The sequence below is a fragment of the Coffea arabica genome, chromosome 5e (genome assembly GCF_036785885.1).
Source record: "Coffea arabica cultivar ET-39 chromosome 5e, Coffea Arabica ET-39 HiFi, whole genome shotgun sequence".
Classification (NCBI taxonomy): Eukaryota; Viridiplantae; Streptophyta; class Magnoliopsida; order Gentianales; family Rubiaceae; genus Coffea; species Coffea arabica.
The window spans coordinates 52,511,788-52,537,243 of NC_092318.1; the positions used below are offsets into that span (position 1 = coordinate 52,511,788).

General features: G+C 37.8%; 5 protein-coding genes and 1 long non-coding RNA gene across 8 annotated transcripts; 5 read left to right on the plus strand and 1 right to left on the minus strand.

The window, feature by feature from the left end:
• Positions 1–1,670: 1,670 nt before the first annotated feature.
• On the minus strand, positions 1,671–2,418 carry LOC113689626 (2S sulfur-rich seed storage protein 2-like). Its single transcript, XM_072049257.1, has one exon. It carries the CDS (start codon positions 2,331–2,333, stop codon positions 1,869–1,871), a length of 465 nt encoding a protein of 154 aa, XP_071905358.1. The 5' UTR covers positions 2,334–2,418; the 3' UTR covers positions 1,671–1,868.
• Positions 2,419–6,236: 3,818 nt separating this feature from the next.
• On the plus strand, positions 6,237–8,498 carry LOC140006754 (uncharacterized). Of its 2 annotated transcripts, XR_011814564.1 has the most exons (3): positions 6,237–6,484; positions 6,596–6,731; positions 7,467–8,498. It is a non-coding gene; the product is annotated as an uncharacterized lncRNA (long non-coding RNA). The 2 variants fall into 2 exon arrangements; XR_011814563.1 differs by having other exon boundaries at positions 6,596–8,498.
• Positions 8,499–9,646: 1,148 nt separating this feature from the next.
• LOC113690429 (protein translation factor SUI1 homolog) lies at positions 9,647–13,259 on the plus strand. 2 transcript variants are annotated; one of them, XM_072049259.1, is made up of 6 exons: positions 9,656–9,804; positions 10,808–10,889; positions 11,019–11,123; positions 12,349–12,554; positions 12,641–12,694; positions 13,022–13,259. In XM_072049259.1, exons 3-6 carry the CDS (start codon positions 11,087–11,089, stop codon positions 13,064–13,066), a joined length of 342 nt encoding a protein of 113 aa, XP_071905360.1. In that variant the 5' UTR covers positions 9,656–9,804; positions 10,808–10,889; positions 11,019–11,086; the 3' UTR covers positions 13,067–13,259. The 2 variants fall into 2 exon arrangements, with proteins under 2 accessions (XP_071905359.1, XP_071905360.1); XM_072049258.1 differs by lacking the exon at positions 10,808–10,889 and having other exon boundaries at positions 9,647–9,804.
• A 1,676-nt stretch (positions 13,260–14,935) lies between these two features.
• LOC113690998 (thiamine thiazole synthase, chloroplastic) lies at positions 14,936–17,145 on the plus strand. The gene is made up of 3 exons (XM_027209164.2): positions 14,936–15,497; positions 16,067–16,627; positions 16,790–17,145. The coding sequence occupies exons 1-3, from the start codon at positions 15,135–15,137 to the stop codon at positions 16,949–16,951; spliced, it is 1,086 nt and encodes a 361-aa protein (XP_027064965.2). The 5' UTR covers positions 14,936–15,134; the 3' UTR covers positions 16,952–17,145.
• A 1,804-nt stretch (positions 17,146–18,949) lies between these two features.
• Positions 18,950–21,326, plus strand: LOC113690938 (pectinesterase 2.1-like). The gene is made up of 2 exons (XM_027209072.2): positions 18,950–20,162; positions 20,432–21,326. Exons 1-2 carry the CDS (start codon positions 19,175–19,177, stop codon positions 21,121–21,123), a joined length of 1,680 nt encoding a protein of 559 aa, XP_027064873.2. The 5' UTR covers positions 18,950–19,174; the 3' UTR covers positions 21,124–21,326.
• Positions 21,327–22,134: 808 nt separating this feature from the next.
• LOC113688753 (DDRGK domain-containing protein 1) lies at positions 22,135–25,194 on the plus strand. Its single transcript, XM_027206550.2, has 9 exons — positions 22,135–22,293; positions 22,534–22,673; positions 22,865–22,970; positions 23,162–23,268; positions 23,574–23,675; positions 23,761–23,922; positions 24,212–24,268; positions 24,669–24,705; positions 24,834–25,194. Exons 2-9 carry the CDS (start codon positions 22,548–22,550, stop codon positions 25,037–25,039), a joined length of 903 nt encoding a protein of 300 aa, XP_027062351.2. The 5' UTR covers positions 22,135–22,293; positions 22,534–22,547; the 3' UTR covers positions 25,040–25,194.
• The last annotated feature ends 262 nt before the right edge of the window (positions 25,195–25,456 follow it).

The window sequence follows — 25,456 nt, forward strand, 5'->3', positions numbered from 1 at the left end:
GAAGGTTGGTAATCTGATTTGTGTTTGTTGAGTTATTGTGCAGCCGAGTGAAAACTGGTGTAGGATTGAGCCAGTAAAGTATGCTTGAGCCGAGCAAGAAAGTCGAAAGAGCATTCTGACCAGATCAATGCTGAGAATCACCTCAAACGTGCAAAATATAAATCATAACACCTGGTCGGATTTGGGGCAGGGACGGTCATCAGTATGACCGTCCTGCACGGTTAAAAATTTGTGCGGCTGAAAATTGGCCCTCAAAATTTTGTGCGGCTGAAATAACACCATGTAACTCGAAATTCGCGCCAAGTGTGGAGCCCACCACTATCTGTTGTGAAAATACATCATGTGAAAAAAAAGTTACTCGAAATTCGCGCCAAGTGTGGAGCCCACCACTATCTGTTGTGAAAATACATCATGTGAAAAAAAAGTTACGCGCAGTTGAACCAATGTTACGCGCAGTTGAAATGAGCTAAAATTGGCAGGGACGGTTGCAGGTGCAACCGTCCCTGCCCCGAGTCCTGCTTGGTCCTTGTTCTGAAAAGACTTGTTTGGAATATGGGGCATGGGAGGGGTTGAATGTGAGCATTGCTCAGGAACGTTAATTGCCTTCCTAGCTATCTCCTGCTCCGGATCATCCTCCCAACTGCCCCCCATTTCCTCCAACTCCTGCCTTAGCACCTGCTTTATGGCTTGGCAGCGGCATTCATTACCGAAAGCCAGAAACTCCAGACAGCTGCTGGTCTGTGATGGTGTTGGTAGAAATGTTTGCGTGAGTTCCTCTCAGCCCCTCAATCAAGCGGTCCAGCTGCTGCCTCTTGAGCTGCTCTTCGCATGATCCGCCTGAGCTTTCCGGGAGAAAGCCGACTCCTTGGATTACCGGGGGTTGACGGTGATGCCGAGTGGCAAAGACTCTGCACTTACGGTTGATACGGCAGCTATAAAAGTAGCCAGGCTGATCAACTTTGCCATTGCAATCATGCGATTCTTAGGTGGTTTTTTCTAAAAGAAGAAAAAAAAAGTTGAGCATTAATATGGATATTGGGAACTTGGTGATGAGATGGTTAGCAGTAGTGCTACTTGGGGCTTAGGCAGGCTCTCTGGAGTAGGTTTCTTTTTGCCAGGTGTCTATATCGCACTTATGCTGCTATGTGATCTTTGATCGTTCGAGTAAATCGTTTGGCTGCATTGCATTAGAAACTAATAATTTGAAGTTCTCAGAAACTAAAGCAATTTGAAGGGAGAACGTGAATGTTTCTACCTTTCTGATAATTGTTTCTTCTATTAAAAATAAAAAAAAAATGAACAAAAAAATCTAGACATAAAAGCAAAACATGAAATGAACTTATTTTTTAAAGTGAGGAATCTTAAAATCTGATCTTTTAAATCAGAATCTAAAATCTAAATTCACGAGCACACTCGATAGATGAGCTGATGACAATTTTGAGCTTTTGAGCAATACTATTGTCCTAAAGCCCTGCAGGATGCGCAAGGGGACCAAGAACTTATTATTTTTCTGAGATTTTGATTTTTTATGCCATTAGCTTTTATGAAAAATAAAATCACGGTCAAACAGTACTAGTTGTTCCAGTGATCTTGTGTCTTGGCGCATGACAGAAGTTAACAAATCCCGTTCACGCCCAATAAAGAGGGAAAATCAGCACTGCTTGCGAATCTGAAGAAGGAAAATACGAGCATTTTCAGAAACAAGGTCATACTCACCTTGCCAGAAAACTACAAAGTAGGTAGGCACATAGCAAAACACACGATCATGTGCTTTTTATTAAACTACATTGGGGATTGGCATCACTTCAATCTCCAGCCAGAAAAGCCGGAAACCAAGTGAACCTTGTTCATCATACACAAGTTAATTACTAGACGAAAACAGCTCCGATTTGGCACTGCTGTGGTTCCAGGTTGCACTTGCGAGGGAGGTTTCTAGCCTTCTGCATAACCTGCTGCTGCATCTCCTCCCCTTGCCAGCCTCCACCTTGCTGCAGTTGCTGCCTCACAACGTGCATAACCGCCTCGCACACGCACTGCTCGTCGAAGTTCTCAAGGGTCTGGCAGCAGGGCCGGAGGTGCTCCTCTTGTTGCCCCGGCAGCGGGTACATGCGCAAGTCAGAAGGGCTCATCTGAGACAAGTATTGCTGGCAGTGCCAGAGCTGCTGCTGCTGCTCTTGGATTTTCTGCTGGCATCTCTGCGACTGCCCTCCTTGTCCTGGGTCCTCCTCATCCTCCAGCACAGTGGTGGTTATGGTAGTTCGGTGGGCCGTGGCTGAAGCAATAGCCAAAAGGGCCACCAGCAAAATTGCTGCAAGGACTGTGAGCTTTGCCATTCTCCTCACTTTCTGCACTAATCACCCTTTTTTTTTTTCCCTTAATGCTTGAGAAGTAGAGTGGGGTGAGTGGTAGGAGCCGGAGGATGAGGGGGATTTTATAGAAGAGCTTGACCTCTGCATGTTCGACGAGTGGAGAAAATTCGGTAGAATTGAGGGAGATGGTGAGATGCGGAGGATTGGATCGGTGGACTTGTGATGAGGTGTCGATCGATTCTTGATTCAAGGCTACACGTTGATGCCCTTGCGAATGCTGCCATACATAATGTATCAGCATGCAGGCATTTTGCTTTATGCGATCATCAAATGGGGCGCTTTCCACCTCGATCTCGTGAATTCATTTCAACAATGCATCTTTTGAGCTGGTTGTATTAGGATTTAGATTTAGCAGAAGCAGGGAACACCTTACTAGCAGACGTACGTGGAGGATGGAGAGGGTAGGAAAATACAGGTGCGATGCAGAGACTCGAGAGGGTTACTGAGGTGGCTCAAATCTGGAACACCTACCATCCCATTTCCTGCAGAATTTCTGTTTTTCTTTGCTTTTTGGTGGCGCACAAATGAATTGAATAAAGCCAGAGTTGTTGTTTGGTCCCCATTTAAATTGTACAGCTACTTGGTTTGATCATCAGTGACTCAGCGGCGCGCAGAGACTGAGGCAATCTTCGGTTTTTCTGATACATTAACACGCAAAGAAATCTATTTCAAGGGATCTTCATGGTACACAGATAGATTTGTTTGTGAAAGAAGACTAGGAATTTAATGGTTTGGACATTGGATCTCTGATGATCGTCCATCTGCAGTATTTCTGTTTCTAAGGGCTTTAAAGTTTAAACTCTCACGCTAATCAAATTTACAGCCATACCTGCTGAGACCGTCATGATGTACCCGACCAATTGAGAATGACAGCCTGACAGGTCGAGACTATCATAATCTACAATTCTACATGACAAATTGACAAATTGAGATTCAAAGGTTGTGGTAATTTTCTAGTTAAATTATTTATTATAAATTGTATGTGAAATAAAAAAAATAAAAAAAGTTAAAATATTTATGATTGCGAATCAAACACTCAAGTAAGCAAGAGGACACTTGCACAGGAATGGGGGTCCTAAGACTTGAGGCATAATTTCCATTTATCTTTATCTTTTTTTTTGGTTTTTAGTTAAAACTTTAGCAGGCCTCTTTAACCAACAAAAAGAAAAAAGAAAAAAAAAAGGGATAATTGCAGAAACCTCCCCTGAGGTTTCTGACACTTGTACTGACCTCCCCTGTGATTTGAAAAATTTCACTGATCTCCCCTGAACTTACTAATCATTTGCAAATTCAGTCCAAACCATTAAAATATTGTTTTAGGGAGTGAAATTAGAATTTTGTACCAGATTTACCCTTTCTGCTACATGTCCAATGAATGACAAAATATTATAAATCAATTAACAATTAATAAACTTTAAGGGGTGTAGTTTATGGCAAATACGCATTATCTATTTAAAATACCGACTTTTTATGGATATTTTACTTTCAAACATTTAATTTATAATAAATATATCAATGTTTGTAAGTAAAATTCAAAAAGTGTTACATTAATATTTTACAAAAAAGGAAATCGGTAGGTTATCTATTTAATATAAATTAAATATTTTTTTAAAAAAAGAAATGGCCCATAAAGTATTAATATTTTATGACTTTCATCCATTAGATGAGTAAAGTATTGGCTTTTTATGAGCATTTTATTCTGAATCATTTAATTTATGTTAAATACATAAATAATTGTAACTAAAATTGAAAAAGTGTTACATTAATATTTTTACGGAAAGGAAACTGCAGGTTTTGTATTTAAACTCTCATGCTAATCAATTTACACCGGCTTCAACATATGTTTTCGTTTTTACTTCAACAGAGTCTATAATAAGGTTTAAAAATCGTAAAAGTTTTTGAAATTTTCCTTCACATTGTCACATACTTATAAAGTTGAAGAAAAATTTTAAAGAAAAGAAAAAAATTCAAAAAACGAAGGAAACCGCGATATTCTTCTCGATGATCCTTTCAGCTCCTAAGCCAAGAAAAAGCTGAGACTGTCCTCATGTACCCGACCAACTGAGAGTGAAAGGTTGAGGCTATCATAATCTACATGACAAATTGACAAATTGAGATTCAAAGGTTGTGGTCATTTTAGAACTACATTAGTTCTAGTTAAATTATTTATTATAAATTGTATGTGAAATAAAAAAAATAAAAAAAAAGTTAAAATGTTTATGATTGCGAATCAAACACTCAAGTAAGCTAGAGGACACTTGCACAGGAATGGGGTCGCAAGACTTGAGGCATAATTTCCATTCATCTTTTTCTTTTTTTGGTTTTAGTTAAAACTTTAGCAGCCTTCTTTAACCAAACAAAAAGAAAAAAGAAAAAAATAAGAAAGAACCCTCATCTTGTGTAATGCCATCCCTGCCGCCATCCAACTTTTTCTTTTTCTTTCTTTTTTTCATAATTATTTTATGTGGGCTAAGGGCAAAGAGGGGTGAATTTCTCATAATATTGCTAAAATTAAAAATCGTCACAAAATTGGTGCTGTTCCTTAATTAGGGGTTGCCGCAACTCCGAGGTGCAGTTTCAAGTAAAAATAATTTTAATTTTTATTTATTTTGGGTTGCTTCAGTTTCCCTTTTTTTTAATTCCTTCAAACCATCGCCGCTCATTTGATTAGTGGCGAAGGTTTTTTTTTAAAATATTTTTGCATCGCCCTCGTGAGATGAGCCGCAGTAATCTTGTGGTATATATTTCTTCATTTTTTTATTGAGGTATATATTTCATTTGCCAAAGAGGCCAAACAAAAGAAAGTACAAATTCAGGAACAGGACTTCCAAGGTGACATCAAACACTTGCAAGTTAAACGCAAGTCATGCTGTCCCGCACAATGATGTGAAAAAATAAATGTTATATCTTGTTAATCATAAATTTGACCAGCTTATGTACCAGATAATTATAGTTAAGTGAACAAATAAACAAGAAAGATTTGCACTATACATACGATATATTTTTTTGTAAAGATTTTTCTATTATATATAAATGCGTTGTTAGTTACTTTTATGATTGTATTTTCATCTCTTGTATATCATATCAGAAAAAGTGTCACCTTTATGACTGTATTTTCATCTTTCATATATCACATTTGAGAAAAGTATTACATATTAATTTCAAAAAAGAGTTTCTGAATAATCTTTTATCCAAATTACAAAACGCATTTATCGGTATATAAAATAGTAGATTTTTCAAAAGATTTCCAAGTTATGACAAATTCTGCATTTAACAATGCAGATCTCTTTTCATATTTATTATTTTTTTTTAATCATGAAGAATTTTTTGACTAACTTAAATTTTCATATTAAATTTTTTTTTTTGGCATCGCCGCTCATGAGATGAGTGGCGATACCTTTTTTCTCCTTATTCTTTTTTCTCTTTTTAATAAAACGCAAGCGGCATACTAAGGAGTAAACCCAGCCTTGAAGGCAATGCTTAGTTTTGTGATCATTTCCAGGTTCCATAAGTGAATAATAGGGGTGCAGAGAATTCGAGTAGCTTGAATCGAGCTCGCGAGCAGCTTGATTAGATACTCGACTCGAGCTCGAGAAAATTCGTGCTTGAGTCGATCTCGAGCTACTCGCTACAGTAAATCAAGTTGATTCGAGTAGTTAAGAGCAAGAAATTTTAGCTCGTCGAGTAGCTCGAGCTCGGTGGCATATATGTATATTTTATATATCAATTTACCCTTTTAGGTTTGTTAGTTAGAATATTTACGGGCTTAATCAGCTATATTGTAATAATAATGAAGGGTGAATATGTAATTTTGGTTGAAAACTAAAAACGATGAAATGATGAATCTGTCCTTCATTCGTCTTCTTCGTTCCTCTTCAGTTCATTCTTCAGCCTTCACTCTCAAATCCCAATCTCTCAAGTCTTTGGCTCATCTTCTCAACTGTCACAGTCGAGACATCTGAAGCTTTAAACACTTCCGCAGTTCAAGCTACTCTTCCTTCTTCCTTCTCCTGGAGCTCAAAATGGAGTAGGTAGCAGTAGTAGCGCGAGCAGCCGAACAATTTCAAATCAAATCAAAACCCACCAATTTCAACAGCTGCATTTGACAAATTGAGGTACTTATTGTGCATTTGTGTAGTAAATATGTGCATTATGAGGTTAAATTTGATAAGTTTAATATTAATTTTTAATCTCCAAACCCTAACCAAAAAAATTGGGGGCTGCAGCCTGCGATTCAATATATTCCATTTGCATACCCCATTCCCTCTCCATTGCTGTACTGGACCTTTGAGGAAATGGAGGAGGGCAGCTCGATTCCTTCAACAAGTGATTCGGTAGTTGGCGCGACAGCTCCAAGAATTGGTAAGTTTCTTGACATTGGCTCTAAACATGTTTGTGGGTTTTTCTTTGATGTGAAAATGCACTGATTTCAGTTGGATTATTAAGTGTTAGCTAGCTAGTATATTAATGAGATTAATGAGAATATTCAGTTATGTTCTTAAGTAGGTCATCTGGAGAATAATTTTGATGCTATCTTATGCAGTTTTATTTAATGCAACAAATTATTCCAGGAATTAGAAAATTTAAAGACAATCTTCAATACTGTTGGTAGTTCCTTTTTGGTAGTTCTCTTAACCTGGCAGCTAGTAGTTCATGTTGTTTAGATGGTTCGCTGCCATTTAAGTGTGTGTACTCTTGCAAGAGTTGGCTTGCAGTTGCTTGATTAATTTTGTTGCTTGTTATGGTTTGATTTCTTAATTCTTCTACAACTTTTAATATGAAATATCCTGATGTTGGAGTTCAATCTGAGAAATTGTGCTTGGAATATATTGTTTGGTGATGGTGACCGTGATTGGTTTTTTTTTTGGTTGGTAAGTGCTCATAAGATCTAACCCTTGTGCTTATGATAGGAATGTTAATGTGGATCATGGCCACTTAGTTTCTGCATGCGTATGGTGTTTCTTTAATCTGCCTGTCCTTTTGTTTCTCATTGCTTCTCTTTTGCGAAATTTCTGAATTTTGGAAGCTAAAATTCTTGAATCTTGAATCCTTATTAATCTTATTGATTCCCCTGGGCATGTTGATTTCTCATCTGAGGTGACTGCTGCTGCTGCCCTTCGTATTACTGATGCTGCATTGGAGGTGGTTGATTGTATTGAGGGTGTGTGTGTGTGTGTTCAAACAGAAACTGTCCTTCGACAGGCTCTGGGAGAAAGGATTCGGCCTATCTTAACCTGTCAACAAGATGGACAGGTATGTCCCAAGGAACAGGTTATGCTCTATGTATCCAAGATGATTCCAGCATCTGACAAAGGTAGATTCTTTGCTTTTGGCCGTGTGTTTTCTGAAAAAAATTGCTACTGGCATGAAGGTTAGAATCATAGGTCCCAACCATGTTCCGGTAGAGAAAAAGGACTTGTATGTTAAGAATGTCCAAAGAACAGTTATTTGGATGGGTAAGAAGCATATGTTGCTTTTCAATCTGGGCTTTATGATGATTTGCAAGTGGAAATTCCTATTTGCTGATTTTGAGTTAGTGTTTGCTGGGTTTTTTATTCCCTTTTGTTTTTGGGTGCCTAATATCTTACAATCAATGGTTTGTATACCAACCAGGATAGGAAAACTTGCTTCATAAAACAGAGAGGTGAATTTTTGTTTGTGTTCATTTATGCAAAATGTTGCTGCATGGAATTCCAAATGGGTTGGATTGACTCTTTAGTTTACCTCTTCAAGGAGAAATTTAAAACTTGCTCATATTGAGTTCTATCAGGAGCTTTTGTGGTGTAATATGTATAGATTAATCTTTGCGTTGATCTGACTGCACATGATGCTCATCCAATTAGAGCAATGAAGTTCTTTGTCTCCCCTGTCGTGCGTGTTGCTGTGCAGTGCAAGATTGCATCTGACCTCCCCAAGCTTGTTGAAGGTTTGAAACGTCTGGTGAAGTCTGACTCTGACCCTATGGTTGGCTATACGCAATGGCATGCTTCTAAGTCTTGTCCATGTGGCTCCAAGACTTTATGGCTTCTAAGTTTTGATTTCTTTGCATTGCAATTAATCTTGTTCAATTGATATTAATGTACTTTAATTCGAATGTTTAGTGCAATTTAGTTTATTGTTTAGTACAAATTAGTAGTGCTCAGTGCCCATCGTTGAGAATTCTTTAGATTAGTAGGAATTGTGCAAGAACCAAGATCAATTCGAGCTCATTCGAGCTCGAGTACTCGACTTGATATCGAGCTTGAGGTACATGCCGAGCTCGATCGAGTCGAGTTCGAGTCTGCATATGTTTGTGTCGAGTCGATCTCGATCTTTGTTTCTCCAGCTCGCTCGAGCTTGAGCTCTGGTGGTCTGCGTCGAGTTCGAGATCGACTCGGCTCGATTTCACCCCTAGTGAATAAGATGAAGGCTGCAATAAGTAATACATAGCCTGAGATCCTCATTTCATATAATTCATTCAACGTGGCAAATAGGATATAACATAAATCAGAATGGAAAAAGCACCACGTCTACAACCGTCTTGAATATATGTACACCAGGTTTCCCCATTCTCTGATTGCATTGTGGAACAATTATTTGGAACAATTCATTTCCTTACAGGAATAGGAATTGTTCCATATATGAAATATATATCACAAGATTTTGCATCGCCGCTTATCTCATGAGCGACGATGCAAAAAAAATTAAAAAATATAAAAAAAACTTATTGCCGCTCATCTCATGAGCGATGCAAGAAAAATTTTAAAAAAACCTTCGCCGCTAATCAAATGAGCGGATGAGCGGCGATGATTTGAAGGAATTAAAAAAAAGGAAATTGAAGCAACCTAAAATAAATAAAAATAAAAATTATTTTTACTTGAAACCGCATATCGGAGTTGCGACGATTCCTAATCAAGAACCCTCCATCAAACAGTATCAATTTTGTGACGATTTTTAATTTTAGCAATATTATGAGAAATTCGCCGCAGAAGGGGCATGAATTTTTTTTTTTTGTCAGCAACGATATATGTGATAATCTACTCTATCCTAATCTAGGGGGAGTAGGAGCCTAAAAAGACTGTGATAGGAGACTAGTGAATATACAGATCCAACTAAATTAAGGGAGTGTTACAACTCAAGAAGGGACTTAAACCCCTCCCTGGTGGCCACTGAGCCATTGGCCCAGTGGTTAGAAGAGGGCATGAATCTCGTTGCCTCTAAACCTTGGATGGATGGATGGCTGGTATGCGACCGACCTGACTTTTAACAACGTGGGGGCCCACCAGAATAAGCCTTTATAGTCTTCCAGATCCATCCCCCGGCCTTTTTTCTTTTTCTCCTGTGCACTGACTTTATCGCTTTTCCTCTATCAGCTCAGACCCTCGTCCGGATTACTTTGGGGTTTGCTTCGATTTCCTTGATCATACCCGACCCGAACCCCAATTTTCTGGATCAGGTATCTACTCCTGCCCTCTTCTGATCTTCTTAGATCCATGCAATTTCAACCCCTTTTATGGTCTCTTATCTGTTAAAGGTCTGATTTTTTTTTCCCTTATGTGTCTCGTATTAGTTTTTTGACCTTCTTGTTATTATTTTGTTTTTTTTTTTTTGCGATGGGTTTCTTTTTCTTGTTTATAAAATTGTTATTTTGGTAGCTAGAATTGGGTTGTTTGGCTAATTTGTGCTTTTGGGCTACTTTTCTCCTGAAGAACTAGAATCTACAACTGTTTTCTTTGATAATCGTAAGAATTCAAAATTTCATTTATGGCTTAAAACGGTTTCTTTGGCCACGATTGGTCTAAAGATTTGTCGTTTGCAGAGTTTCAGTAGGATTTTGGAAGAACCCTTAAAGAAGTTCAAGGTTGTCTGTTTTGCATGATTTACTATGTAATCTGGGTTATTTTTTTCCCTTTATTTGAATGATCAGGCTCGTAAAAGGTTTGATCAATGATAATTGTTGGAAAAATTCCTGCTTTTCAGACTTGGTTATCATCTCGGAAGATTATTTGAGAGAATTAGGTTTTAAAATCGTTTATTTAAGAGTGCTAATTGCCAAAAAGATTTGTTATTTGCTGATGTAGATGTAAAGTTGGATGAAAGCTTACAGCTTTCCTTTTGATCTCTCGTTTTCTGCTACTAAGTAAATGAATACTGATTAAGGATTCCCTTGGTGGATTTTCTTTACATGATCTTTGGCCTCACCCTCTGGATTTCGGTGTTTGAATATGTATGCCTCTTGGATACCCTATGAGTATCATAGGTTTTTTGTTTACTACTGGGTGTTTTCAATGTAAACTTTCTAGCATCCTCATCTTGGTTGTATTTGTTTATCTTGTGGGTGGTAGGTTTAAGGTTGTTGATCGATTTGTCAAGATATAAGTAAATAAGAAAGGGTAATTAGTTTGAGATTTCTATCCACCCTTCGTTTTACTAATTCTGTTTTCACTTTCTAATTAAAGAGAACACAAGTTACAGGAATCTGATATGAAATGGGGGAAATTCCATAAATTCATCTTCTCACCAAACAGCTTGTTACGTGTTGTAAGTTTCATATTTGGAATCTGGAAATTGAATCTGAAATTATTTACTTTACTTATCTGGCTTTTGTTATTGCATTGAAGTTAGTCCTTTTGACTATTGGCTGATGGTATCACTTATCCTCTCATGTAGGTCTGAGCACATTAGTTCCGTGCAGATCTTTTGTGTCGCTTGCATCTTTTATCTGTTAGCAAAGTTTCATGTCTGAATTCGATCTCCAGACTCCAGCTGCTTTTGGTATGTTGCACCTTTATTTTCGTTTCTTTAAAAACACAATTACTTTTCTGATCCTGTTGTGTTGTTTCTGGTACATAAGCAACAAGGCAGTAGCTGTATATAAGTTAAAAACAGATGATATGGTACAATAGAAAAGCTGCCCATGTGTTGCCACTATACTTGGCAATTGGGCGGGTTGGACGGTTTTTGGGCGGATTGATATTGGGTTTTCATTTAAATGGGTGACACCCAATCCGCCCAATTTTAGATTGGGTTAATTTTGGGTTGGGTCATATCGGGTTATTTCAAACCCATGACCCAATATATTAATTAATAGATTTTGATACATAAACTCTCTCAAATACATTTTCACATACAAAAAAAATTCACACAAAAACACATTTTCACATAGATAGACATATTTTTACACACTAAAACACTCATAGACACACACACTCACTTCTTAAACTCTTTTGAAATACGTTATTTTTACACATACAAACACATTACAATACACACTAATATACTTTCACAAATACACACATACTAACTATTTAAACTACTTGGATGAACTCACTATTTTTTTTACAAGTAAGGATTTTCAAATTGGGTATAACTTTGGTCCAAACTAAGAGACCGAAGCAACAATTTTGGTTCAAGTTGGATATAGCATGAAAAATGGCATACCAATATACAATTTTCTAAGTCTTGTTACTTGATTTAGCATTAGCTATTCCGGACATATTTCTAAGAAATCTGCCAAATTCATGAACTATTAGCTATTCCGGACAAATTAGCCAAATGAAGCCCAGCGACCATGTAATGAATTTGGACCGTAACAGCTTTTGGAGTTCTGTGAGTGTCCGGAATAGCTAATTTGGCAGATTTTGGACAACTTGGCCAGCGTATGTTTTGCTTGATCCAACAAGGCTGGTCATTTTTTTTTGTTTCTTGATTTTAATTTGTTAATTTGTTTTTTAACTTAAGTTGGGTAATGGGTGCCCAACACAAATATCCAAACCGCCCAAAATATATATGGATTTTTATTACCCAACCCAAAATTAACCCAAAATCCAACTTACTCAATCCAACCTCTCAAATTAGTGGGTGGGTTGGGTGGATTGTTGGGTTTTGGGTATAATTGCCAGCTATAGTTGCCACTAAATAAACTTTGGGCAAGGAAATCTAGAATTCTTCCTTTCTGCCTTGCTATGCTGTTGACATAATTTATGTGGTGCTTTTTTAGACCCTTTTGCTGAGGCCAATGCTGATAACTCGGGTGATGGGTCAAAGGATTATGTGCATATCCGTATCCAACAACGTAATGGTAGGAAAAGCCTGACTACTGTGCAAGGGTTGAAGAAAGAGTTCAGTTACAATAAAATCCTGAAGGACCTCAAGAAAGAGTTTTGCTGCAATGGTACTGTTGTCCAAGACCCAGAACTAGGCCAGGTCTGTTTCATTGACACTGCATAGGATAGATGTGGCTTTTAACCGGATATTTCTTCTAATCTGTAAATTTTCTCGTTATTTTGAAGGTCATTCAACTCCAAGGGGATCAGCGTAAGAATGTTTCAAGCTTCCTTGTTCAGGTGGTCTTTCCAAAGCCTAAGCATTTAATTTGTGCCATTTTCGTTCGCCTCTTCTTCTTCCCCCCTTGTTATCTTTTCATTCCCCGTAGGTTATTGATTTGTTTATGCTAGTGCCTATGACTCGGAGCAACTTTGTTGGGTTGGTGGGCATATGATTTCTTCCTTTTCCAGCTCTTTTGAGGGTCATTTTTCTACACTCCAGCTGACTTTTGTCTTTTTGAATTTTATGGCCTTTAGGCTCAACAGAGCATATAACAACTTGTGATCTTGTAGTTTATTGAAGTTTTGAACACGGATAAAGTTGTGATGTTTTCTTTCTTGGAACAGGCTGGGATCGTAAAGAAGGAACACATAAAGATTCATGGTTTTTAACTGCCAACAGCAAGTGAGACAGTGTGCATTCATCTGGTGTCAGTGCCAGCGTATAGTAGTTATCTGATATGCTATTGTAAACTTTGAAAAATTTTATGGTGTGGTTAGATATGTATGCAGTGTGTGCTGTTGTGATGGGATGCTTCTTATTTCCGAGGTTTATGCTAAATAATTGTGACTTGTGCCTGGCAAACATCATTCAGTCTTGTCTTTGTCTTGGTTTCTGATACTCCATAATCTGCTATTACGTGGGTGGAAAGAAACTCACCTCACCTCACCTCACCTCGTTGCCTGTTCGAGTACTGATGGACAATTTACTTGTGTAAGTTTGGTCCTTGCAAGGATGACATTGATGTGTTGAAGCTACTTTTGGAAGTATTTCTTGTTCCGAACCAAATAAAAGAAAAGGGCATTTCTGTTTTTAAATTTCCCCATGGACGTGAGGGTATAATTATTTTGTTCCCCATCCACAAAAATGGCTGAATTGCGTTGAAACCTCACACTCTGGCGTAATGAATATGGTGATCGGATTCACAAGTACCACTTCCCGACAACAAAAATGCAACGAGAATGAAGAATAGCCAATAAAGTATCGAGTTGGTTTAGTCCAGCCAGTTTCTTAATCATCAATGATGGCATATGGGTAAGGCGATGTGGAGCGAGGTCGACCCAATAAAAAAGCGATTAAAATGGAAAACGTTGGCAAGGTGAGAGAAGCTCAATTTTGGTCATGCTTCCTTTCGGGACCGAACACAAATGTGTAATTTTGCGTCATCTTCTTGTTTTGAAAGGTGTTTGGGCTTGTTACCTTGACATACCATGGGGTTTATTTGGATTGAGGATTATTTGTCAAAATTTATTTACTTACGTCATCATTACAATTTTCAACACATTTTTTTATCTTTTCAATTGCTTTTTTATCTCACATACATCACATCATAAAAAATGTTACAGTAAAAATATCTCAAATAATTTACAATCCAAACAGAGCCCATGTTGACGGGCGAAGAGTGAATATAACAAAAAAGTTTTAAAGACAAAAAGGATAGTAAGCCATGTTTTCTAACCTTGTGGCAAATGCTATGCTTTTTAAAAGCACAGTTTTAGGTCATCAGAAAAAAAAAGTGAAAGTTCCCAGCGGATGAAGGATCTCCGTAATTGCGGACGCAACTGTAGATTATATCAACGCTAGATTCAATTGTTTTTGGAATTTGGATCACGACTCTAAAAGCATAAAATATTTCTATAATCTTTTACTTTGATTAACTTTAGTGCGTGCTTGAACGTCACGAGAAGACATCTTTGGGGTAAAAAAAAAAAAAAAAAAAAAGCCCTCACGAGAAATTGACAGCAAATCAGTGTCACGTGATGCATGCAAAAAAGGACAAAATCCAAGCACAGAGATAGTGACGTGTCTACCTACCACTTCCAGGAGTTCCTACGCCAAGCCACTCTACTCTACTCACCAGTTGCATTTTTCTTCCACGTCAGATATACATTTCAAAGCATTTCAACCAGCAAAATAATTTTTTAGTTTACCTAAATTACATAAACTTACTACGTGTTGGACTGAAATGGCTACGTTCTATGAATCCACTTGTGATGTGAGAGCACACTATTTTTATTTTTTACGTAATTCGTTTTTTAAACCATTAAAAAAACCCTCAAATATTCATTACTACATCATTCCATACATCAATTATTTCGCAAAGTGTATTTGTTCTGTTCAGGGCGACCTTGTCAAGATTGCATCTTTTCCAAAAAATTCTTACATTTTTCATGTATATATTATTCAATCACCCTCTAATTTTATATACGTAAAATTGCTACGATATATATATATTTATATATTTTTTTGACAACAGATCCATCGCTAGTTTGCTACAGTTTAATTTTCTAGAGAAACTCCAAATAATACCAATCCAAACGAATCCTAGCCGCCTATCTTCCCGCAGGCGATATAGACAAAAAGTGATCCTCACTCAAAACTCAAAAGCCTCAAACTATAGTGCAGGCAGGCAGGGTTTTTGCTTGGGATAAATTCAGGCTTCCAGTTTTGTGTGAATCCATGGCAAGCATGGCAACAGCAACCTTCACCTCCACTCTTTCATCCAAGCCTAGAACAAGTCTCTTTGGGAATTCCCGATCATCCTTCCATGGACTACCTGTATCTTCATCTCCTCATCTTCAGCCAATTAAATCAACCCCGCAAAATTCCTCCTCTATCTCCATGTCTGCCTCGGCTACTCCCCCCTATGATCTCCAATCTTTTACGTTTGATCCCATCAAAGAATCCATCGTTTCTCGTGAGATGACTCGCAGGTACATGATGGACATGATCACCTATGCTGACACTGATGTTGTCATTGTTGGTGCTGGATCTGCTGGACTTTCTTGCGCTTATGAACTCAGCAAGAATCCTTCTGTCCAGGTGTGTTCATCATCTCTTCTCCTTTGCGTATAAAGTTAACCTCCCATAATATCCCTCTTTGTTAATCAAGATTTATCTCCATCTTGGGCTATTTGTGCTCATTTATATCATTCATCGGATACAAGTTGCAATTTTGAGATTATCTCATAAGCACTTAATGCTCCTTCAGTTTCGTCGTCCTACTATCCTAGTGGGACTTTGGCTTTTGAGTTAAATCCTAGTTTTCTCATAATCATTTCGTTACTTTATTAAAATTAGCATATGGCAGTAGGATTTTTGCCAACTTTTTAAATTCTCTGATTCAGTTGTGCAAGTGGAAAATATTACTAGGAAAGGAAAAAACGAAAATGTTCCTTTGACTAAAACGGAATTTTAGTGTTTGTCCAAAACATGTGCAGGGTTGTTCTTTGTATAATTTTGCATGGGTTCTATGCAATTGCGTATATATCAAAAAAAGATATGGTCCCAGATATTTCTGTTCGAAAATTATGTATTTTTCTAGCTAGATTAATTATCTTTACAAGCAGATCTTGGTTTGTTAATGTCCTTGTTCTCTTCTGTACATTTAGGTGGCTATAATTGAGCAATCCGTGAGCCCTGGTGGTGGTGCATGGCTAGGCGGACAACTCTTTTCAGCTATGGTTGTCCGGAAGCCGGCACATCTTTTCCTTGATGAGCTTGGTGTTGACTACGATGAACAAGACAATTACGTTGTGATCAAACATGCAGCTTTGTTCACTTCAACCATCATGAGCAAACTTTTGGCTAGGCCAAATGTGAAGCTCTTCAATGCTGTTGCAGCAGAGGACTTGATAGTGAAGGGGAGTAGAGTTGGGGGTGTGGTTACCAATTGGGCTCTGGTTTCCATGAACCATGACACACAGTCTTGTATGGATCCTAATGTTGTGGAGGCTAAGGTTGTGGTGAGTTCTTGTGGGCATGATGGCCCTTTTGGTGCTACTGGTGTTAAGAGGCTCAAGAGTATTGGCATGATTGAAAATGTCCCTGGCATGAAAGCGTTGGACATGAATGCAGCTGAGGATGCAATTGTGAGGCTCACAAGAGAAATTGTGCCCGGGATGATTGTCACTGGTATGGAAGTTGCTGAGATTGATGGAGCACCAAGAATGGTATGTAAATCTTGGTCATTTTACAATAAATCAAGCATAACTGGATCAAAATTCAAACTTTGATGAAGCATCATTGTTTTCTAGTCTTTATGAGAGTGATGAGTAATTTGGCCTTCAATGGAAGGTTTACAATACATAATTAAGTTCATTGTGATGATTCAGGGGCCAACATTCGGAGCCATGATGATATCAGGGCAGAAGGCGGCTCATCTTGCATTGAGGTCCCTGGGATTGCCTAACGCATTAGATGGAACATATGCGGGAAGTATTCACCCTGAGCTAATCCTTGCTGCTGCTGATGCTTCGGAGACCGTGGACGCCTGAGTGTAGAACACTAGAGAACTAAAGATGTATGAATGAAAACAAGAGGTAGTAATGTATATAAATAAGAGCGATGGGTTTGTAGATTTGCAACTTACAAACGAATGAATAATTTTCTGGGACTATAGACGTGATGATTATCAATGTAGCTGAAAGTTGTGTGTGAAAAAGTGGTCTTGGAGTTTCGCAGTTCTTAATCGTTGTGTTTTCATGGTCCCTTTTATTTTTTCATCCCTCTTCAATTTCGACTTTCTGTAGGTTGAAATTTTATGTTCCAAAGGAAATCCTGAAAATTTCGAATTTAGGAACCAAAGAAAAATTTAAAGTTTTTGACAATGTTGTTAGACTTGAATCGGATAGTGACTCGGCTAAACAAACGGATTGACCCCAAATACAAACGGATTGACCATTTGGGGTCAATTGGTCGGATTGGTTGAACTGTTTTCGAAAATTCATTGACGTCATCATTATGTCATAATTTTTAAAATATTTTTATGAGTTTCAAAAATATTGAAATTATCTTGTTAGTTTCAATAAGCCAATCATACGAAATATTTCGAAAGTATTAGACTTGCAATTAAATATACATCTAATAATTATATATAAAAATATAAATTCATGAATAAAATATGTCTATTCTTTAAAATTACATGAAAAACTAAATTGAAACAAGTTAATACAAGTTGGAATCAGTGATACTAAATTGATAAGATTATAGAGATGAAAATATTTTGATTTAGAAATTATTCAGAAAAGCGAGTGATTTTGATATTTATACTAAGTGGGCGGTGTTCCTATTTCTATCAATAAATGAAAGTGTTATAATTTAAGTAACTCGAATTATGTTTGAAAAAAACAAAAAAGAAAAGTTTGAAAATCGGGTTAATCAGTCGAATGGGATCATTGCTCTAATCTACTTTTGGTTTTGCGTTATAAACCAGTTTGAAAAGAAAATCGGTCCACGGTCGAACCAATCAGACTGATCGATCCGATTCGGGTCTAGCAACACTGGTTTTCGGGGTGATTATACTCGGGAGGTACAGCGAGTCGAAAAAATTGAAGGTGGGATCCAGTTCCAGCGTCCCTTGCCGGCCGAATTCATCATATTGATTTCAAAGAGCGGCATGCATTTGGTCAAAATGATCTACAGTTTCTTGCGTTTAATCCACGAACGGGGGATGGTGGGGGGAACAAACTAAATGGCGCATTGACGTTTTCATTGCACCAATAATCCTGAGTTTAAGTGTGTTCTTTGTTTAAGGCAATGTAATTCATAGTAGTACTATTTAACCATGTTTTGACTGTTGGCGTGAGTAAACATGCATTCCGGTTAGCTTTTACCTTTCTTGAGTTGCCATTTGGAACATAGATAATTAATTGTAATTAATTAAAATGGATGCATTTTTGAAATGGAATACAACTGTAGAAGGACAAAGAGAAAGAGCAATACTGATTTTCAACCTTATCACCTGATCGTCCTACCAACCACAATAAAAGTAAAGTGTTCCCATGTTTTTCTTCATCATTATCACCATCAATCAAGTGCTTTCCAATTTTTTCAAAACCCAACAAGAGCTTTTCCTTAAAGTTGGTATGCGTCCTACATCTAGAATGGATTCTCCTGGGGATTGATCATGATGGTGGAGCCTAAGTCGCAATTTCTTTATATAATAATAATAATAATAATCTAGTCTTGAAATATGATCAGCTACTTTTTAATCAGCAATTAAAGGTGGGTATGTACCCTATGAACTGAAATATTCCCCGCTTTACCCTTCAGTGAGTTATCATAGCGCATATACTCCGCTACTCTGTAATGGCAATTAATAATGCATTTGGCGCTGATTACTGTGAAACTTAACGAATATTATATATATATCGTGATTCAAGTAATCAATTCATCAACCTTTGTCGGGTGTTTCTTTCCACTAGTCATTTTCATGAGAGTGCTCTGGCAGATTCTTTTTTTTTTTTTGTTTCTGAGGTGAAATTTTCCTAATTAAAGCCGAGAGAATGGAAAAATTGTCTATCCCTTGGCATATTTGTCTTCCGAAAGGTTTCAGGGATGGCACGATGTGGAAAAAATTTAGCTGGTCTTTGGCACATCTCTAGCGATTTCCATCAGTATATTCATAGTAGCAGTTCTCTAGCTATATAGCCAGAGGCAAGAAGCTCCAAGCTACCTACCAAGTTGAATCACACTATCATAGATAGTAGAGAGACCCCATGACTTCTGCCTACCATCCTCTGTTGAATCCTACTAACAGGACGATAACAAACTGCAAAACCTTCTACTATGTCATCGCAATATGCGTAGTTACTGCATTAGTGATCTTTTCTACTAATCGTCTTAATCCACATTTAATCGGATATAGCAGTAGCAGCCACTCTGATCTATCATCACTCTCTCCAAATATATGCCACCAGTCCCATGATCCCCAAGAATGTTTAGCATTTGTCTCGGAAGTAGTCCGTGATGGTGTGGCACAACAAAATGGGCCAATTCTTCTCGAGAAATTCTTGAAGAAGTATGTTCATCGCATGAACCATGCAATTCTGGAGACGGAGAAAATCATGAATCAGATCAATGATCAAAATGAGCAAGGGTCCTTGGAGGACTGCCTAGAGCTGCTTGATCTGTCCGTTGATCGTGTTACTGACTCAATGATGGCTCTAGGCAGCAGAACCACTAGGATATCATATCTCAATGTGCAAACATGGCTCAGTGGTGCGCTCACTAACCATGTTACCTGTTTTGATGGGCTTAATATTTCAGGGAGAAAATTAATGGGGGAAGTCGTTCAAGACTTAATTTCAAGAGCAAGGGCATCTTTAGCCATGCTTGCGGCAGTTCATACAGCTCCAAATGAGGAAGAAATGCTGCAGCCCTTGAAGGGGAAGGTGCCATCATGGCTGACATTGAGGGACAGGAAACTGTTGGAGAAATCAGCTGAGGATATCAAAGCTGATGCTGTGGTGGCACGAGATGGGACAGGGGACTACAAGACCATTGCGGAAGCAGTTGCAGCTGCACCTGATAAAAGCAAGAAACGGTATGTGATCTATGTGAAGAAGGGAACTTACGTAGAGAATGTCGAAGTGACTAAGAAGAAAAAGAATCTGATGATTGTTGGTGATGGTATGGACTTGACTGTTGTCAGTGGTAGCCTCAATGTTGTTGATGGATCTACAACTTTCAAATCTGCCACTCTTGGTAAGTGATATGTTTCTGCTAATAGCTAGTACCCTTTTTGCTCAAAATTGAGACTTGTAGTGTCTTGTAACTGGTTATTGAACTTGATGTCACTTCTACTAACCTACTAGAGCTGGATTAGTGAATCTGCTATAATTGAACTCTGATGAGTTTCCCCAAGGTACCAAAAGAAGATTCTGCTGAAAATTTAGTGATTATTTATAACGAATTCATAATTGAATATTTGACCAAGAAAATGAAAGAATATGGATCTCACGTTTTACTGGCAGCTGCTGTTGGTGATGGACTCATCCTGCAAGACCTTTGCATCCAGAACACAGCAGGACCAGAGAAGCATCAAGCAGTAGCACTTCGTGCTGGGGCAGATCAATCCGTCATAAACCGCTGTCGAATTGATGCTTATCAAGACACCCTATACAGCCATTCTCTCAGACAATTCTACAGGGATTGCTACGTTACCGGAACAATCGACTTCATCTTTGGCAATGCAGCAGTAGTATTGCAAAACTGCACACTTGTCCCACGATTGCCCATGAAAGACCAGAAGAACATGGTTACTGCACAGGGGAGGATCGACCCAAATCAGAACACGGGGACATCAATCCAGAATTGTGAAATCATAGCAAGTCAAGACCTTGAACCAGTGAAATCTTCATTTCCTACATATCTCGGCAGGCCATGGAAGGAATATGCTAGAGTTGCTGTCCTAGAATCATACATTGGTGATGAAATTGATCCAGCAGGCTGGTCAGTATGGAGCGGAGACTTTGCACTGAAGACATTGTATTTTGGGGAGTATATGAACAGAGGACCAGGTGCAGGCACTAGCAAGAGAGTAAACTGGACAGGATTTCATGTGATTGCTGACCCGTCTGAGGCTATGAAGTTCACAGTTGCTGGACTTGTACAAGGAGGTGAATGGCTGCCATCTACTGGGGTTGCTTACACAGAAGGACTTTAGATTAGCATATCATAATCAGTCAAGTTAAAACAATATTTAGCAAATATAATTGAGTATCACTGAGGCTTGATCTACAACCTTATAATTTCATGCCGATTTAGTAGATTTGGACTGTGTATTCCTCCTCTTCATCGCGCTTCTGGTTGGAAGAAATAAAAGTGATTAGTAAGATTCCAGGAGGAACTAACCTCTTCCATTCCTCACTTGAGCTCAAACGTACTTTTTTGGAGGTCAAATTTTATAGCTTTTCATGAGCAGAAGTACCTCACCAAAGTTGGCTCTTAATGGTTTGTACGGAGAATTGTACTGCCTTTTGGATATATCATGGATAGATCATGGATGAACATTTCAACTAAGACTATAAAATCTTGAATTTTCAAATTCATAGCTTTGATCGGCAATAGTTCGAATAAAAAAAAAAAGCCAATAATGTGCTCTGACTTTTTGATTTGAAAATATTGAGACATTGAGCTTCATGTGAATTAAATTGGGTCTAATATAAAAAGAGATGGACTCGAATCGGACATGATTCCGCTCATTTGATATAATTACATATCTATATAATAACTATTTAAATTAATTGTCTATACACTGATAATATAGATACTATCAAATTTGGATACATGATACATAACTAAAATTTAAATTAAGAATAATTGTCATAGATTCAAACCGAATAGTGTATGCAAGAAAATTAATCCTAAATTTTTTATACCTAAGCTTGACATAATTTGATGAAATATTGTTCACTATAGTTTTGTCATAACGCATTAGCTTTTTAATTGCAGCAAGCAACTATATAAATTTATTCTTTTCCCTTAAAAAATTTTAAGATATATATATATATATATGTTCAAAATTTGGGGCCGAATCATATTTTCGGCGAGACGAGTGGGATTTTTCTTTGGGTCCGGCAGAGCTTCTCAAAGCCCACTCACGAGACCCATTTGATAGGGCCTAACAGAGAGGGCCAGTCGCGGCTTCTTTCTTCCAGTCGAAATCTGAGATACGACACCGATCACTTTCAAACGACATAGTCCCAAATGCGTCGTTCACAAATTACACATAAGCAGGAAGAAAACGCAAACCTTTTTCCCTCTTAAAACCCCGAAATTGATCATTTGAAGGAATTTACCCCCTTTTTCGACCCTAGATCTTCAGTTTTCTAAGGTAATTAAAGGGAAAAAAAGTTTCTTAGCTTTGTTTTTTTATCTTTACTCATACTTCAGTGGTTTTAATTGCTGCGCTGAATTCTCAAATTACGTGATTAAATTCCCAATCTTTGACCCTAAATATATATATATTTTTTATTGATCATCGATTTGCACGAAAACTACATAGGTGATTTCAGTTTCCTATGAGCATTATCGCAATGTTTTGCTTTTGGTACTTACGATGAATTATTTGCAGAAATAGTTGGAAAAATGGAGGATATATTTATTGCAATTCTGTCGATGCTTCTGGTGTTTGCTTTAGTACCGCTGTATCTATGGAAACGCCGACTTGATTCTCGGTCTCCTGATCAACCTCGAGAGGAGGAGGAACCTCAGGTTTTTATTAGCTTACAGAATATATTCAGTAGTTTTTATTTCTTAATATTAAAATTTTTTTCGTTGTTGTTAGCTTGATTGCTAGTATCTGTACGGTTGAATTAATGACGTGCTGGTCGCTGATTTTGGCTTAATTTTATTTAATCATATAATTATTTTTGTAATTTGGCGGGATGGTGTATAATTTTTAGGTTAGGCAAACGGAAACAGTAGTGAGGGGTAGTGGAGCTCGGCGGATGCGGCGAAGACCTGCTGCTTCTGGTGCCAGCTCATCGTCAGCGGGAGCTACTGTAGAAGGTTTCCTATTGTTCGTTTTATAGGATTATGTTGGAGAATATTATCGATGCTGCCCCAGCACACCCCCCCCCCCTCTCTTTTTTTCTCTCCAAAGGAAATGAAAAAAAAAAAAGAAAGAGAGAAAGTTGGATAGTATGTTGGACTGTTTATCAAAGTAGTTTGAAGTGGCTATTTGATACATGTGGATGCAGAAGCTGTTGATGAAAGTGATGAAGAAGCTGATGGAAATGAATACTATCCTGCTAAAGTGTCGAAGAAAAAGGAAAAGAAGCGGCAGGAAAGAGAAGCACAGAGACAGGTGCAATAAGTTTCTCCTTTCCACTTGAAGTATCTTCAGCGAACAATTCAACATTTCTCTACTTTGCTATGATGCATTTGCTTTCTGTTGACTAGTTTTATGTGGAAAACATGTAAATGATTTATTAGGCATCTTCCTTGTGAATTAAAGTGTGTCTTTGATTGATTGGAACTTGGGAATGCATCATAGAATGGCATTTTAAGGATTTTCTAATTAATTGCTCTGCTACTGTGTTCTTTTATATTTTCTGTCATGTTAGTACTTTAATATGAACTAGTGAATTCTGAAAATCATTCTTTTTGAAGGCTGACGAGGCTGCACGTGAGTCAAGACGGACCAAACAAGATCATTACGAAGAAATGAGGAGGAGGAAGGATGAGGAACGAGAAGCGCAAGAGCTTAAGCTGGTTGGTTGATTGATACTATGTGGGACTGTAAGAAGTGGATAAATGTTGTCTTATCTGTTGAAGTACCTGAACATTGTCTATCCAGGAAGAAGAAGCCAGAGCTCGCAAAGCCAAGGAGGAAGAAGCTGCTGCATTAGAATTCGAAAAATGGAAAGGGGAATTCTCAGTTGATGCAGAAGGTACTACAGCAAATGAAGTCCAAGATGGAGGCCAAGACCTACTCTCTGGTTTTGTGGATTACATCAAGGTACTTCCTAGTGCAATACAATATTGTTGGATTCTTTTATCATTTGATTCGTGCTGCTCCTGTAGTATTGACTTGGAGTATTGGCCTTGTAATATAGGAAGCTTGTATGGTAAAATAGTTTTCTGTTTTATTTGAATCAGTGAATGTTAGAGTTGTTTGCTATTGGAAGTGAATCAGTTTACTGTTTCAAAAAATAAGTCGAAAGGAATTTCTAAAGGCACATGCAATGTAGAATTTAGAGAAAGACTGAAAGAATGCTGTTTTCTCATCCTTCTCTCTCATTTTGCAGAATCATAAATGCATTCCATTGGAAGATCTTGCCGCAGAGTTCAAATTACGGACCCAGGTAGGGCCTGTGCACTTTTCGTCAACCTATCTGTTTTACCTGTATTATAATAGCAGGGATAGGAATCTGATCTGCTAACTTAAGGAACTACTTCACTTGCTTGTCCAAGATGAACTAACTGAGCATTGGCCAATCACATTAAAAGGGGAAAATGGAAAACGAGTTAATCGCTATTTTATATTAATTTAAATCTGATGCCTCATAGTTCTTGAAGACAATTGAACTGTTAATTGTGAGAAATCATAATGTACCAATAGTCTAAGATTATTTTATGGGTAAGACCTCTAATGTGAATATATTTAAGTCTAATTATCGAAAGGCACTTTGAGAATTTCTTAGCGTGCATCCTAACGTGTTTTAACTTGTTTCCTCATCTTCTGATGAGTTTTATTTGGTATAGGACTGTATTAACCGGATCACCTCGCTAGAAGATATGGGTATGCTTTCCCTCCTTTTTCTCATAAGAGTGTCTATTAGCTGCATTTAATGGTTGATTAAGGAGTAAATAGTCCTGCCATTCTTTCCCACCTTCCTACATCGTTTGGTAGTGATGATTTTGTTTCAGGGAGACTATCTGGAGTCATGGATGATAGAGGCAAATACATATATATCTCGCAAGAAGAGATGAATGCTGTAGCTGAATACATCAAGCGCGAGGGTAGGGTCAGCATATCCCACTTAGCTAGCAAGTCCAACCAGTTCATAGATTTGGAACCAAAATCCCAGTTTGTGGATGACATCAGCAGTGTAGAAGAGATAGCTGTTGCTTGATACTTCCATGCCCTCTATAGATGTGAGGAAATGGTTAAATTTCTTCACTTTGTGGATAGCTCTCTAATCTATCAGTCCCTTTTTCCCCTAATTCGCTTGTTTGATGTACCCTATACGGTAAAAGAAAAGGAGAATTGCCTTATTATTTTTTTTCAGGTACACTTCTTGAATTTAAGATACTTGGTTGAGATGGAAAAACTGGACACCCTTTTTTTTTTTTGGGAGGGAGGATAGCATGTACGTGCGAAGTGTCAAAAGAATGCTGTAAAAAATATATATATATATATATATTGTCTTCCTCTGACCGAGCTTAGCTCAGATTTCCTTTAACACACTTGATTCTTTTGCTGAATTGAATTGCAACCTTGTGGCTTTTGGTTCGTGATGGGTGGAAGCCCATTTAAATTAGATAAGAGG

Excerpts from the sequence above, each read along its gene's own strand:
- LOC113689626 (XM_072049257.1), bottom strand. The coding sequence starts at position 2,333 with ATGGCAAAGCTCACAGTCCTTGCAGCAATTTTGCTGGTGGCCCTTTTG.
- LOC113690429 (XM_072049258.1), top strand. The coding sequence starts at position 11,087 with ATGTCTGAATTCGATCTCCAGACTCCAGCTGCTTTTG. Across the intron at positions 11,124-12,348 it reads CCAGACTCCAGCTGCTTTTG|ACCCTTTTGCTGAGGCCAAT; the intron begins GTATGTTGCACC and ends GTGCTTTTTTAG. Across the intron at positions 12,555-12,640 it reads AAGACCCAGAACTAGGCCAG|GTCATTCAACTCCAAGGGGA; the intron begins GTCTGTTTCATT and ends GTTATTTTGAAG.
- LOC113690998 (XM_027209164.2), top strand. The coding sequence starts at position 15,135 with ATGGCAAGCATGGCAACAGCAACCTTCACCTCCACTCTTTCATCCAAG. Across the intron at positions 15,498-16,066 it reads GCAAGAATCCTTCTGTCCAG|GTGGCTATAATTGAGCAATC; the intron begins GTGTGTTCATCA and ends CTGTACATTTAG. Across the intron at positions 16,628-16,789 it reads TTGATGGAGCACCAAGAATG|GGGCCAACATTCGGAGCCAT; the intron begins GTATGTAAATCT and ends GTGATGATTCAG.
- LOC113690938 (XM_027209072.2), top strand. The coding sequence starts at position 19,175 with ATGACTTCTGCCTACCATCCTCTGTTGAATCCTACTAACAGGACGATA. Across the intron at positions 20,163-20,431 it reads TTTCAAATCTGCCACTCTTG|CTGCTGTTGGTGATGGACTC; the intron begins GTAAGTGATATG and ends TTTTACTGGCAG.
- LOC113688753 (XM_027206550.2), top strand. The coding sequence starts at position 22,548 with ATGGAGGATATATTTATTGCAATTCTGTCGATGCTTCTGGTGTTTGCT. Across the intron at positions 22,674-22,864 it reads GAGAGGAGGAGGAACCTCAG|GTTAGGCAAACGGAAACAGT; the intron begins GTTTTTATTAGC and ends TATAATTTTTAG. Across the intron at positions 24,269-24,668 it reads AGTTCAAATTACGGACCCAG|GACTGTATTAACCGGATCAC; the intron begins GTAGGGCCTGTG and ends TATTTGGTATAG.